Raw genomic sequence first — 14,467 nt, forward strand, 5'->3', positions numbered from 1 at the left:
ACTTAGAATATAAGACTGTTAGTTGCTTTATTATATGCATCTTGCCAAGAAATGAAGACATGATGTAGTTTATCCTAGCCATTCGAAGATTAACGTTAGGAGAAAGTCTAGTTATTTTACTATGTAAACACAACTTTCATTTGAATTCAAATTTTCCCAAGCCGCACCGAGGACCTTGCAGGAAAATCTGTGTTAAAGTTTACATCACGTTTTTATTTAAGCGATTCCTCGATTAAGATGACAGTTTGCTCTGTCATTCTTCGTTATTTTACTTAAATCTTTATTTCACTGAAATGTTGAGTGAATATTTGTTTCTACATAATAGGAATAGAAATATGAGGGACTAATTCTGAACTAATGGGTAAATTGTAAAACTCACCAGACACAAGTTGGAGTTCACAGTTAAACTAATTCAAAGCCACAAGGTATGGCGGGAGCTTCGCCTCTGCGCCATGATCATGCACGTGTGCTGCTAAAATAAGGCTAACAACCTTCAGAAATGAAACAGTCGAAGCTATAATATATTGGGTGGCTTCACATTAATGGCATTTTAGAGGACTAGGGAATAAAATAAATTCTAAAATTAAAAGTTTATTTGTGTGGAGAAATTCATTAATGTTTTTTGTTTTTTTTTAATCATATATCATCAACAAAAACGCCATACAAATTTCTTCTTTGAAGAAGTGTAATTTTTTGTCTACAAATGTGTTCAACACAGGAGTCAAATGATCTTAATCAATTCCAACACTTTTATACAGTTATGTCTCCAAGAGTGTCTTTGATCTTGCAGCCTCTGGTTAGGAGGAGAAAATCACGCTAAGATAATTTAGTGCTTAAATCAATAAAACCTTTTCATCACTGGGAATAAAAACAGTGAAGCGTGCATAAAACGATTGATGGACATTGAGGAAGCTAAAGGAGCGTGAATTGTTTCGCAAAAAAAAAGAAAAAAGAAAAAAAAGAAAACCAGTACCGGATTAAACTGTGGCGGCTCATAGACAGCCACGATCTCGCCAATTGTCTCCTGAAACGGTTTTATTAAAATCCGATGTCGCTGGAACCCTAAAGGTCACGCTGCCTAATTGGTAATCCGACACTGATGAAGACGTTCATAAAAACAAACTCAATAAACTAATAATCCAAGTGTAAGTACCAAAGGCATCAACAAGCAAGCAATTCTCGTATCACATCTCGCATAACAGTCCATTTTTGGCAAGAACAATATTCAATATTCAGATGTTGGGAATCCTCTGAAACCAAGAGCACAGTGGAATGTCTTTTGTCCTGGTGATCACCCTAAACAATACTTTCCCATTACTATTGTGCTGTAAAGACAAAAGTGCATAAATAGATACATCAGTGAAAGATTTATACAGTCAGTGGCTATAAGTGTTGTAAGGGTTGGGGTTAGTCAGTGTCTATAAACGTTGGACTTGGTGTCCATAAACATTGTATTTAGTGTCTGTAAGGGTTGGGTTTAGTGTCTGTAAGGGTTAGGGTTAGTGTCTGTAAGGGTGAGGTTTAGTATCTGCACGGGTTGTGTTTGATGTCTGTAAGGGTGAGGTTTAGTGTCTGTAAGGGTGGGGTTTAGTGTCTGTAAGGGTGGGGTTTAGTGTCTGCATGGGTTGGGGTTAATGTCTGTAAGTGTGGGGTTTAGTGTCTGCAGGGGTTAGGGTTGTGTCTGTAAGGGTTAGGGTTAGTGTCTGTAAGAGTTGAGTTTGGTGTCTGTAAAGGTGAAGTTTAGTGGTTGGGTTTAGTGGTTATAAGGGTTGGGTTTAATGTCTGTAAGGGAGCTGAGAAGTAGCATAAGCATAAGGGGATTTTGTAGCGTCTGCCGCATCTGATCGTCCGTCTGTTTAACCATGTGTTTAACCATCTGTTTAACCATGTGTTTAACCATGTGTCCCGGCTCATCCCATTGCTCTTTACTCTTCCTCCTCCTCCTCCTCCTCCTCCCCCTGCATGAACTCCACCATCAGTTCAGCAGTGCAGCAGGCTTCTCCCAGGGTGTTGACGGCCTTGCACATGTACTTGGCGTCATCGTCGGGACACACCTCAGAGATCACCAAGCTGCAGTGCCCGTCCTCCTCGTAGTCGATCTGGAAGTGTCGTGTCTCCTTTATGGGCTGGTCGTCCTTGTACCACACCACCTCAGGGTCTGGGTAGCCTGAGGAACCCAGACAGAGGGAGTTAACAGACCACACACAGCCTTTTGTTCTATCTGTACTCTTAAGTAGCTTTAAAGTGCCAGTTTGTAAGACTGTCCCAAGGGGCAGTACATCTTGTAGTAACTCAGATTAGGGACATTTACAGAAATAGACCGTTCTGACATGTTAACGTTATGCAGTGTTGCTAATTACCCTCGATCTTGCAGTCGAAGCGAGCAGCACTGCCCTCCACGACTTCCACATCCTGGAACACCAATGAGAAGCTGGGGGGTGCAGGGGTGTGGTTCTCATCTTCCACAGTCTCTAAGAATGGTGCAGGGGCCTTTTCTAAACATACACACACACACGCATTTCCGTGTCTGCAGCAATGACATCATGTGCTCTGATAGCGTGAAGGCATGCAGGCCTGCTCCATTACCTTCTGTTGGAGAACTTTTCTTTGGGCCAATCCCTCCCAACATTCCCATGGAGCTGAATCTGGAGATGGCACGCACAGCGTTCCCTGTTTTCTGATACACAAGATGTATAAAATGTGCTTAATTCCTGACCACATCCAACAAACAAACAAAATTAACTAACCAAAAAAACAAACAAAAAAAAAACAACCCCTGACAGTGTTTGTCTATCCAATCTTAGGAAACCATTTTCCAGTTTCTTCTTATGTACCAATTATGAGCCCAATTTCTGTTTAATAGAACATCAAGCAGAATGCAGGGTAGTAGTCTTCTCAGTGTGGGACCTTCTGACCTGCCACCGACGTCTCAGTATGTACTTCTTCATGCGCTCCTTGGACAGCTGCTTGGCCTCCATGTTTTTGGTGTCCTGCTTGAGCCATGTGTGCTCCAAGCACTGTGCACAGGTCAACCTGGCCCTGCAGTGCACAAACATTGCCAACAGAGGGCATCCTTAATCTTAAAGCTTTATGAAGTGTCTTCTTGCCAATTTCACATCCAGTGTGAATGTACTACAAGGGTATTTATGTAAAGATTTTTTACAGTGTGTTGACGATGACAAAATCATCAACAGCTCGACATATGGTATGTGATCAATGTGATCATGTGATATAAGTGCAGGGATATCACATAAAAGAATACACATGACACAGCCCTTAATCTTCGGGTTCATGACCGTCACAGGTTTATGTGGAGACCTTCTCTTCTGAACTCACTTCATGTCTTTCTTCAGAAGCCTGCTGATGAAGCTTTTGGCCTGCTCCGAGATCTCATCAAAAGCCTCGTCCTCGAAGTCCCAGGTTGCCGAGGTAACATTGGCAAGGGTTTCATTATCGTTGTCCCCCATGAATGGAGAGAGGCCGCTCACACTGAGAATAAAATCAGGGAAGAGAAGAGCAATTAAACATAACACAACCCTAACCTTTCACATTCTTCATAATGAAAACTGCACAGTGCATAAACACATGTGGACAAAACCTCAGTCAATACGTATCTACTAAATTTCTCAGTATTGACATTTCTAGGGGACTGGTGGTGTTATCAGTGTCAGAGATATTAACACTTGCATTTACATTCAGGATGTGATATAGTACAATTTATTTTAACTCTAGACTTTGTGTTTCAAGTGCTGAGCACAGCTTGGAGGAAAGGTTAGGGTTATGGTCAGAGGAAGACTGGTGTCACATACAGGATGGTTAGGTTTAGGGTTAGGGTCAGAGGAAGACTGTGTCACATACAGGATTGTTAGGGTTAGGGTTAGGGTCAGAGGAAGACTATGTCACATAAAGGATGGTTAGGGTTAGGTTCAGAGGAAGACTGTCACATACAGAATGGTTAGGGTCAGGGTCAGAGGAAGACTGTCACATGCAGAATGGTTAGGGTTAGGGTCAGGATCAGAGGAAGACTGTCACTTACAGAATGGGTAGGGTTAGGGTTAAGGTCAGAGGAAGACTGTGTCACATACAGGATGGTTAGGGTTAGGGTTAGGGTCAGAGGAAGACTGTGTCACATATAGGATGGTTAGGGTTAGGGTTAGGGTCAGAGGAAGACTATGTCACATAAAGGATGGTTAGGGTTAGGTTCAGAGGAAGACTGTCACATACAGAATGGTTAGGGTCAGGGTCAGAGGAAGACTGTCACATGCAGAATGGTTAGGGTTAGGGTCAGGATCAGAGGAAGACTGTCACTTACAGAATGGGTAGGGTTAGGGTTAAGGTCAGAGGAAGACTGTGTCACATACAGGATGGTTAGGGTTAGGGTTAGGGTCAGAGGAAGACTGTGTCACATATAGGATGGTTAGGGTTAGGGTTAGGGTCAGAGGAAGACTATGTCACATAAAGGATGGTTAGGGTTAGGTTCAGAGGAAGACTGTCACATACAGAATGGTTAGGGTCAGGGTCAGAGGAAGACTGTCACATGCAGAATGGTTAGGGTTAGGGTCAGGATCAGAGGAAGACTGTCACTTACAGAATGGGTAGGGTTAGGGTTAAGGTCAGAGGAAGACTGTGTCACATACAGGATGGTTAGGGTTAGGGTTAGGGTCAGAGGAAGACTGTGTCACATATAGGATGGTTAGGGTTAGGGTTAGGGTCAGAGGAAGACTGTGTCACATATAGGATGGTTAGGGTTAGGGTTAGGGTCAGAGGAAGACTGTGTCACATATAGGATGGTTAGGGTTAGGGCCAGGGTCAGAGTGAGAGGAAGACTGGTTAACATACAGGATGTAGCAGATAACACCGATGCTCCACATATCTGTTGGATAGCTGATCTCCTCATAGTTGATCACTTCTGGGGCCACAAACTCAGGAGTCCCAAAGAGAACCTTGAGGGAGGCAGAGCCCTCTGAGAACAGATGAAAAGACCCACTAGCATCAGTTTAAATATTTCATATCTAAAGGATCTTTAGGATGTGGAAAAACAATAAACAATTTTAAAAATCTTAACCATATTGATTACTGGGACTTTTAAACTTTGGACTATGTGGACAAGACAGAACTGGAGGACCACTGTTCACTGTTGTTTGTTTTATTCTGTGTGTGTCTTGTGCACTGGATGTTTTATGCACACATTAGAATTGTCCTGCGGGGATAATTACAATTTTATTGATTGACTCAGTGACTGACTGATAGGACAGTACTGTATCACAAACCAGTTTCATGTCATTTCACATACACTTTGTGCTTTGACTGAAAAATCTTTACAATCTCTAGATCATGTTTTTCATTTGTGTACAAGCTAAACTGTATGATGACCTCATGGGCCAGGGAGCTCTGAGGTGGTCAGTACCTAGCCGCCGCGCCAGGCCGAAGTCAATGAGCTTTATTTTGGTGCCCGTCTTGTTAACACACATGATGTTCTCAGGCTTGAGGTCCAAGTGCACGATGCCCTGTTTGTGGATGAACTGAACTCCGTCAATGATCTGGAGCATATATTTAATGACCTCACGCTCCGTCAGCTCAAAATCCTCATCAACGATACGCTCAAACAGCTCGCCGCCAGAGATCCTGTAGCCAACAGGGAACAGGGAACAGGGTGTCCTCACTAATCAGCAGCAGGTTCACGACCTTGGAATTGGAGTGGCATGTAGAAATCAACATGGGATAGAAAGTAGAAGAAGAAGCCTTAACACATTTCATCAGCAGGTCCAGTAAACGTTTCACTTATTTCTCTTCCCTGTGCAGAATGCAAACTCTCATCCTGAAACAAGATTCAAATCTGGGCCTTTTTTCCATCATGGCTGCCAAGCTGAAGCCCAAGAAGGCTCCTCCCTCTCTCCTCCCCTGCTCTCGTTCCCTCTCTCCTCCCCTTCTCTTGTTCACTCCCATCCTTTCATTCCCTCTTTCCTCTCCTCCTCTCATCCCCTCGAGCTATATAAGGACATGTGACCACTGCCTTCCTAATCACACGCCTCTGTCTCTGTGCTCTGCTATCGCCTTAAAAAGAAAAACTTGTGAAATGATTTAAGGGTGTTGGGGAGAAAAAAAAAGACCATACAAACATCCTGGATTGTTGAGAAGTGTTCTAGAAAAGTGCGCAATCATCACTCTCCCCTAAAAACCACCATCATGCTCTTCTCATGTAAAAAGCTGCTTTAGAACCAGATAAGTGAGTTTGGTTGGTCTGTGCGCCACCTGGTTAAGAAAGGTGTAGTGAACTCACATCTCCATAACCATGACAATGTCGGACTTGCCCTCGAAGGCGTCTATACACTGCACGAGCTTCGGGTGGTGAAGGCTGTTCATGATGCCAATCTCCTGACGGACATTTTCCTTCTCCTTCTGGGAGAAGGCTTTGATGAACTTCCCTGCCCACACCTTTTTGGTCGACTTCTCAACTAACTTGAAGACCTGACCAAATTTGCCTCTGAGAGAGAGACCGAGAGAGAGAGATAGATAGAGAGAGAGAGAGAGAGAGAGAGAGAGAGAGAGAGAGAGAGAGAGAGAGAGAGAGAGAGAAGAAAATAGTTTAAATGTGTAGCAGTAGACAAGTAGATAAGTACATTTTTGGGCTACCAGGATGAGTGGAGTTTTGTTTTACGTTCCCAGACGATCCTCCACATCATAGAAATCCTTAACACTGCAATCCTTCTTTATAACCACGTCCCTGTACTCAGGATCCTTGTCCGAATCTGAGAAATTGTGAGAGAAGAGCCACAGCTTTATTGAGCAACTGAGAGAATAAGAAAGAAATGACTACTTCTAGAATTCAGCAATTCACAGAGTTGAACTGAATGAAGGGGTGGGGGCACAGGTGAGTGGATGTAGGGGTGGAGGCACAGGTGGGTGGGTGGAGGGGTGGAGGCACAGGTAGGTGGATGTAGGGGTGGAGGCACAGGTGGATGGATGTAGGGGTGGAGGCACAGGTGGGTGGATGTAGGGGTGGAGGCACAGGTGGATGGATGTAGGGGTGGAGGCACAGGTGGGTGGATGTAGGGGTGGAGGCACAGGTGGGTGGATGTCCCGGAGCCCTCACCATCATCAGACACTGCAGGCTCGGCTTCCTCTTCTCTTTTTTCTATAGAGGGAGCTCAAGGTCATTCACATTTTAACAAACAGAGCAAATTTCATCTCTCTTTCTTTCTCTCTGTAACTCTCTCAGTTGCATTGTTTCTGTCAAGCTCTTTCACTCTTATTGCCTCTTTCTCTCTTTCTCTGCATTGTTCTCTGTCGTTCTCTCTTTCCCTCACCTGCTTCCTCGGGCACACCCACGGTCACAGGCTCGGACTCGGCGCTTGGCTCGCCGACACCGTACATGTTGACAGCCCGCACACGAAACTTGTACTGGCGGTCGGTGAGCAGCTGCTGCACATGGTAGGAGGTGCTGTTGCAGGAGGTGAGCGAGCGCCACTTCTCCTCCAGGGAATTCCAGATCTCCAGGTCATATGACTGGACGATGCTGCCACCGTCGTATGTGGGCCCGTACCAGGACAGGGTGAGTGAAGACTGACGGATGTCCGAGGCGGCTGGCACACCCGCTGGTGGGTCAGGTTTGTCTGAAGCAGAGAAATGTGGCAAGGGTTAGAGCAGTGCTTGTTCAATGGTTAAGGTACATGACTTGTAAGTTGCTGGTTCGAGCCCCACTACTGCCAAGTTGCCACTGTTTGGCCCATGAGCAAGACCCTTAACTCTCAAGTTATACTCAGTCATAACTGTAAGTTGCTTTGGGTAAAGGGTTAGGGTTTTGCTAGATCATTAATAAATAATCCTAACCCTGCAGGTGATGTGTGGCATACCTACGACGGTGAGGTTGAGTGAGGCCTGCCTGGTGCCGTACTTGTTCTGCAGGTCCAGCGTGTAGCAGCCAGAGTGGTGCTGCTCACTCGCTGCTATTGTCAGCTGGCTGCTGTTCTCACTGCTCTCTATGGTAATGCCTCCACTTCCTCTCTGAATCTGGGATGGAGAAAGGGTACACGTCATGTTCTGAGAGACAGGACAGTGTTAAGGTGGAGGAGACACCATGTGGATCTGTAACCAGCTTCCATTTTTCCGCTCTCACTACCTTTCCTTCTGTGCACCCTAACACTTAATCCCTGATCCATGATCCCTGACCCCTAACCCTTACTGGTTTTTTGAACTTCAGCCACATGCAGGTCATGGGGGTGGAGCCTCCAAACTGGCACAACAGCTCCACCTTCTCTCCTGCTCGGATTTTCAGGTCTCCGGGGAACTGTAGCACCTGGGGAGGAGAACCTGCAAAGGCAACAGACATATGGTGTTGGATTATGATAGGATTAACCCTAACCATAAACCCTAAACCCTAAACCCTAACTCTAACCTTAACACTAACCCTAACACTAACTCTAACTCTAACCGTAACCCTAATCCTAATCCCTAACCCTAACCCTAACCCTAACCCTAACCCTAACCCTACCCCTACCCCTAACCCTAACTCTAACCCTAAACCCTAACACTAACTCTAACTCTAAGTCTAACCCTAACCCTAACCCTAAACCCTAACACTAACTCTAACCCTAACTATAACCATAACCCTAAACACTAACCCTAACCCCAACCCTAAACCTAACCATAACCATAACCCTAAACACTAACCCTAACCCTAACTCTAACTCTAATTCTAACTCTAACCCTAACCATAAACCCTAACTCTAGCCCTAACCCTAACCCTAACCCTCACACTAACTCTAACTCTAACCCTAACCCTAACTATAATCATAACCATAACCCTAAACACTAACCCTAACCCTAATTCTAACTCTAACCCTAACTTAACACTAACCCTAACCCTAACCCTAACCCTAACCCTAACCCTAAAACTTAATCAGTGAAACACTGGATATAGCCCCCCTACTAAGGCAAAATCAGTGAAACACTTGTGCATAAGAAACACTCTCACATATATAAAAACATTCTCACATATATAAAAAAACACTCTTACATACATAAGAAACACTCTCACATACCTAAGAAACACTCTCACATATATAAGAAACACTCTCACATACCTAGGAAACACTCTCATACTCACTGCTTACACTTAAAACCTGCACATATACACTACTTACATTTGCATAAGATAAATTACATTTGCATATACACACACTTGCACTATGCTTGTATCTATGCAGGCATACCTGTGTCATTTCATTATAACAGGAATGTTTTCCATGTGTACAGAACACTCGTGAAAATAAAGCATAGAGCACCCTGACGTTTGTTTAAATGAGCTATATGTTCTTATGGTATAAGAACTCCTGGTGAGTTAGGCAAATTTGAAAATTGATTTATGATTGTGGATTATTGATCGGACATTGTTGCTATTAGAAATGATAAGATTATGTGCTACATAAGGTCTTCAGGCTACATAGCATATAATTTTATCAATTCTAATTCAATTCACACTGGAATGTGAACTATCTGAACATAGTTTTCGTTAGCGCAGCAAGTGTATTCCAAAGTTGTCTTAAATTTCTCATTCATGTGTGTTTTAGTGGAGGGACACCAATATGTTGTCTGTGTCAAATAATCCATAGATCAGTTCCAAAAACTGAAGCGATTTCATTAAATCTCAGATCCAGACACTGGTTAATATAATCCCCTGTCAAATCTGGCACAGTCTTATAGACTTCTCCTTTTTAGGAGATTTATTCTCATTTAATCTATGTGCTAGTAGTGTGTGTGTGCACAAGGGGTTCACTAATTTTGCCCTAACCGGCCTCCCATATAACCCCAATCCTAGCACACACACACACACACACACACACACACGCACACACACACACACACGCACACACACCCGCACGCACGCACACACACACACACACACACACACACACACACACACACGCACACACACAAACACACACACGTTCTCTGACCCCCCCATACACACAGTAACAAACTCACTTTCCCATATACACATTCACATGCACACACACATATAAAACTCTATAAATTACTATATTTTACAACCATTATTACCTTAATTTTTTAAGTATTCCCTTAGAAACTGTCTATTCAGACTTCATGAGATATTTAGCAGTTTAATCGTTTAACAGTTCTGTAAGATTTCATAAGCTGTTGTTAGAACATTACCCTGTTTGGTGGGAGTCTTTGGGGCTGGCTTCTTTCTTATCCGGGCCTCATCTGCATGACAAACACAACATTCCTTATATATGTTTGCCATGACATGATATGGGAGTTTGCATGTAAGTGTTTATTTCCAGATTTTACTGAACTGTCTCAACAAAGTTATTGTGAAAGGAAACTTCTAAACAAACTCTGAAGCATTCAGGTGAACCACAGTGTCCTAAAGGGCTGACCTTTTCAGTTAGGGGGAGTCAAAGGTGAGTATGTGTGGTACATTATCCTGGAACCTGGTGAGCATTCTTTTTGCGACGCCTGGGAGAATGTGCAGGACATCCAGAGGAAGCATCACGACCTGTTGGCCTGTCTCACCCTGTCTGCTGGAGTTCCCCTTTTATAGATATGCTAAAAATAGGGCCTCCAGAATCCAGGAAATGGTTCTGGAAATGCCCCCCCGCCCCCACCAGTATTTATTCGACTGTTTGATAACCATCAAGAAACAATGCAACACATAAATCGGGCTAATGCTCAGAAGCACTCAGACGTGTTAGGAAGACGCCGCAGACGGAGGCCCTCAGCACTAGAGAAAACGACCAAGACCATTTTAGGACATTGTGCCCTGCCTCCATTACACATATTCCATTTCCCTTCTTTTCTTTCAGCCTAGCTTTAATGTTAATGTTAATGTTCTCAAATCCTAGATACTGGTAAAGCACCTATATAATTCTTGGAAAGGTATTCCAAAACAATTAGAGATTATTAAACATCTCAAAGTTTGAACACTGGTCCTGTAGGAGCACTGTTCCTGGATCAGCTGCTCCCTGCGGATATAATGGGATTCTAAAAGTTCCCAGATCAGGTTTGTAATATGGAGCTTCACTGAGCCCATGGATTAGCAGTGAGGATATACTGTAAATGTCTGGGACAAAACCAACAAGCAAGCAGACCAGAAACCTTCACCTCCACAACAGTCCACCAACACCAGCAGACCCCATACACACTCACACACTCACACACACACACACACACACACACACACACACACACACACACACACACACACACACACTCATCCAAGAGTATCATGGTATTGTCATTTAAATTGATGTCAGGGCCACACAAGAGGATGCTGGGAAATGAAAGACGTTACCACAAAATACTCAGACCAACACTCATGTCATATTTAATCTAATAAGCAAGAAAAGAGGTAAACATAAATAAAGTACATGAATTTGTCTGAACTTACTCTCTGTAGTAGCTGCAGAAGAACTTTTCCTGTTTTTATTTTCTGCTGATGGATCTAAAGAAACATAGCATAGAGTTCCCAAATATAATAATAATAGTAATAATAATAATAATCATTAATAAATAGTAACCTAAACCAAGGATAGCTTAAAGTTAGGGTTAGGGTAAGGTAGGGGTTAACCCTAACCCTAGTTTAAAGTTAAGGTTAGGGTAAGGTAGGGGTTAACCATAACCCTAGTTTAAAGCGTATCTACAAACAGAGGCCCTTCCCTGCCGGATTGCCTGTGGAACAGACCATCTACATGGACCATGCAGGAACACTCGGCTTTCCCTCCAGAATTCTCTGCTTTGCACTTGTAGCGCCCCTCGTCCTCCGGAAGAGCCTTGTCTATGGTGAGAGAGCACTTGCCTCCTGATTTTGAAAAAGACAAAGTGAGAGATTAGCAATATAATCTGCTAAACCTAAATATAGGACATTCAAACTGGACTTTACATTATCTTATGCATGGCCAGTTAATGTAACAGTCATTAATAATAAAAGCCTTGGTTCGGTTGAGCTGGGACTGAGGGCACATGACTGAAAATCTGTATTAAATATGATAAACATACACAGGCGTAAGAAGAAGTCAGTCATATTATTTCCAGAAATCTTAGCCTTGCCCAGCCAGACGGGTATTAATGTACAGTGACACAGTGTAAGGAAAACAGAGGGGTCGGTTCCAACGTCTGGGGGTCCGGGACACCTCTAAACCCTGCATGAAGCCCAGGGAATCCTGCACTGCTATTCCAGGGGTTCTGACTGTGCCCAGGGGGCAGGGGTTCTTTGTGCCTGAATACAGGGGCAGGTTTTGAGCCCCCATATCGGGTGACTCAGCTGCTGTGAGCTCACTGAGCAAAAATAACAGCACGTTCCGGGAGTTGCTGTCGCGTTTGTGAAGAAGGCTCCCTGCTTTCTGCTCTCTACGAGGCTCTATGAGCTATTGATCATCGATGAGTGGCACTTTAGAGTGGGGAGCACTCCCAAACACACAGGAGCAATCCCTAACTCAAGAGATCATCAACATGAAGGAGCTGGATTCCAGAAGCATTCTTCTCTGACATACATGAACCAGATACACACAGCTCTAGCACCTGAACTACTAGGAAAATTGAAAGGTGAAGTTAACCTGATCAGTGGTCAGTAATACAAAATATCTTTTTATAGTCAGTAATACAAAATGCCTCTTACTTACATGATGAATCACAATCAGAGCATTGTAGATTTGATTAATCTAATTGCAGTAAATATGTGGTAAAGAAGTCATGATTTGTTGACGCCTACCTTCCTGAGATAGGACAATGAATTTTGATGGTTTCACAAGCTTCCCATCCAAGAACCAAGTAATGACAGCTGGAGGCTCAGAGGTCACCATGCACTCTAACCTCAGTCTCTCTCCATCCACAACAGTGACGTCCTTCAGAGTCTGTGTGAATGAGGGCACTTTCCCCTCATCTTCTCCATCCACAGAATTGGAAGTCTTTTCAGTCCGGCCCCTATCTGCATCGCTGGTCTTCTCCCGTCCCATGGTGCTGTCTGTGTCTCTGGTCTCCTGTCCCATGGTGCTGTCTGTGTTTCTGGTCTCCTGTCCCATGGTGCTGTCTGTGTCTCTGGTCTTTGGCTCTGCTGCCCCAATATCTGTCCTTGGCGCTGGGCTCAATTTTTCTGCTGACTTGCTTTTCTTTTCTGCAACACCCCCATCAACTTTTTCTTGTGTACCTCCTTTCTCTGCCATGCCAGTCATCTTGTTCTCCGCAGCTCCGTTCATGCCATTCATGCTGCTCTGCTTGCTGTTACCGGCTGTCGGCACTGAAGTCACCTGTTTGCCTCCTGCTTTCTCAGACTCCAGGTTCTTCTTATTGAGGACGGACCTGAAGTCAGCAGGCGTGCTGCTGGCCAGTGGCTCTGGCAGGGGGGGCTTGGATGAGCCCCCTTCTTTCTTCCCCAGCACTGACCTAAAATCCACTTTGGTTGGTATATTTGTCTTGACCTCTGACCCAAGCTTAGGCCCTGGCCGGGGCTTGAGAGTCGCCCTGAAGTCCATCTGCCCTCCTAGACCAGACTCTGCGACTGCTGGAAGTTACTGCTGCACCCTGGAGCTTGAGCTCCCTCGCCACCAGACCTCTGCGTTGGGGGAGGGGGTCCGTGTCCTCTTCCTGCCTTGTTGGATTGAGAAGACGGATGTCAGTTGTTAAGGAACTGTATGGAAATCCTGGTCCTTGTGCTTCCAGCCTCTCTCCTCGAGCTACTCCTGGCACAAACGCCCAGGACAAGAGAAAGGGAGGACAGAGAGGGAAGGGGGGGAGAGAGAGAGAGAGAGGGGGAGGGAGAGAAAGTAGAGAGGGGGGAGAGAGAGAGAGAGAGCGCATGAGAAAAAATGAGGGGGGCTGTAGAGAGGGATGCCGAAGGATGCTGATGGAGGAGGGGTGTTTAAAACTTAGACGCCATTCTATAATAGGTTAATTGGAGACCGCGACACATTTCATGTCTGCATGGCATCAGTGGGAACCTCCATATTAGGGAAATAGTTCCAGTGCATGGGCACATACACGCACGACAGTGAAATAAGATAAACAACCTCTGAGAGAAGACCACTGACTCAGGATCAGCATCTCTTGGACACAGTCAAGTGATGTGGGACTTGGGGATAGCATCACGGGCTGACTGGAGATCAGATAGGGATTTTTAAACAACCTGTATGGTTCAAGTAGAAAGAAGAGGTGGATTTCACTGTGGAAAATGACCACATGTCTTCTGCAGGCCATGTCAGCACGGCGCCGTATATGGACATTCTTACATGAGTCGGAGCGCTGGGAACATCGCAGGATGCAGAAAGGATAGAAGGAGGATTAAAAAGGGACAGAATGAACAGCAGGGAAGCGAATATGGCCAAGAATTACTGCAGCTCCTGTAATGCTGCTACAAAGAGACAGAGACAGGCTGGGGCTGCATTTGGATGGAAACCAGAAGAGAAGTGTTCTGGATTTTCCATGGGTGCTTGTTTGGATGTGCCTAACCCCT

At 44.6% G+C, this 14,467-nt stretch overlaps 1 protein-coding gene across 1 annotated transcript; it reads right to left on the reverse strand.

The window, feature by feature from the left end:
- Positions 1-663: 663 nt before the first annotated feature.
- On the reverse strand, positions 664-13,694 carry mylkb (myosin light chain kinase b). The gene is made up of 17 exons (XM_027004617.2): positions 12,731-13,694; positions 11,705-11,821; positions 11,411-11,464; positions 10,174-10,224; positions 8,183-8,310; positions 7,854-8,010; positions 7,308-7,613; positions 7,094-7,135; positions 6,659-6,749; positions 6,281-6,484; positions 5,408-5,625; positions 4,840-4,963; positions 3,337-3,489; positions 2,916-3,039; positions 2,587-2,677; positions 2,361-2,495; positions 664-2,167 (listed from the first exon to the last, which is right to left on the reverse strand). The coding sequence occupies exons 1-17, from the start codon at positions 13,488-13,490 to the stop codon at positions 1,926-1,928; spliced, it is 2,997 nt and encodes a 998-aa protein (XP_026860418.2). The 5' UTR covers positions 13,491-13,694; the 3' UTR covers positions 664-1,925.
- Positions 13,695-14,467: the final 773 nt, after the last annotated feature.

This window comes from Electrophorus electricus, chromosome 1, assembly GCF_013358815.1.
Source record: "Electrophorus electricus isolate fEleEle1 chromosome 1, fEleEle1.pri, whole genome shotgun sequence".
NCBI lineage: Eukaryota > Metazoa > Chordata > Actinopteri > Gymnotiformes > Gymnotidae > Electrophorus > Electrophorus electricus.

Coding starts and splice junctions, on each gene's coding strand:
- mylkb (XM_027004617.2), bottom strand. CDS start 13,490: ATGGACTTCAGGGCGACTCTCAAGCCCCGGCCAGGGCCTAAGCTTGGG. Junction 10,225..11,410: donor TTCTGCAGCTACTACAGAGA/GTAAGTTCAGAC, acceptor TTTGTCATGCAG/ATGAGGCCCGGATAAGAAAG. Junction 6,750..7,093: donor GCCTGCAGTGTCTGATGATG/GTGAGGGCTCCG, acceptor ACAATTTCTCAG/ATTCGGACAAGGATCCTGAG.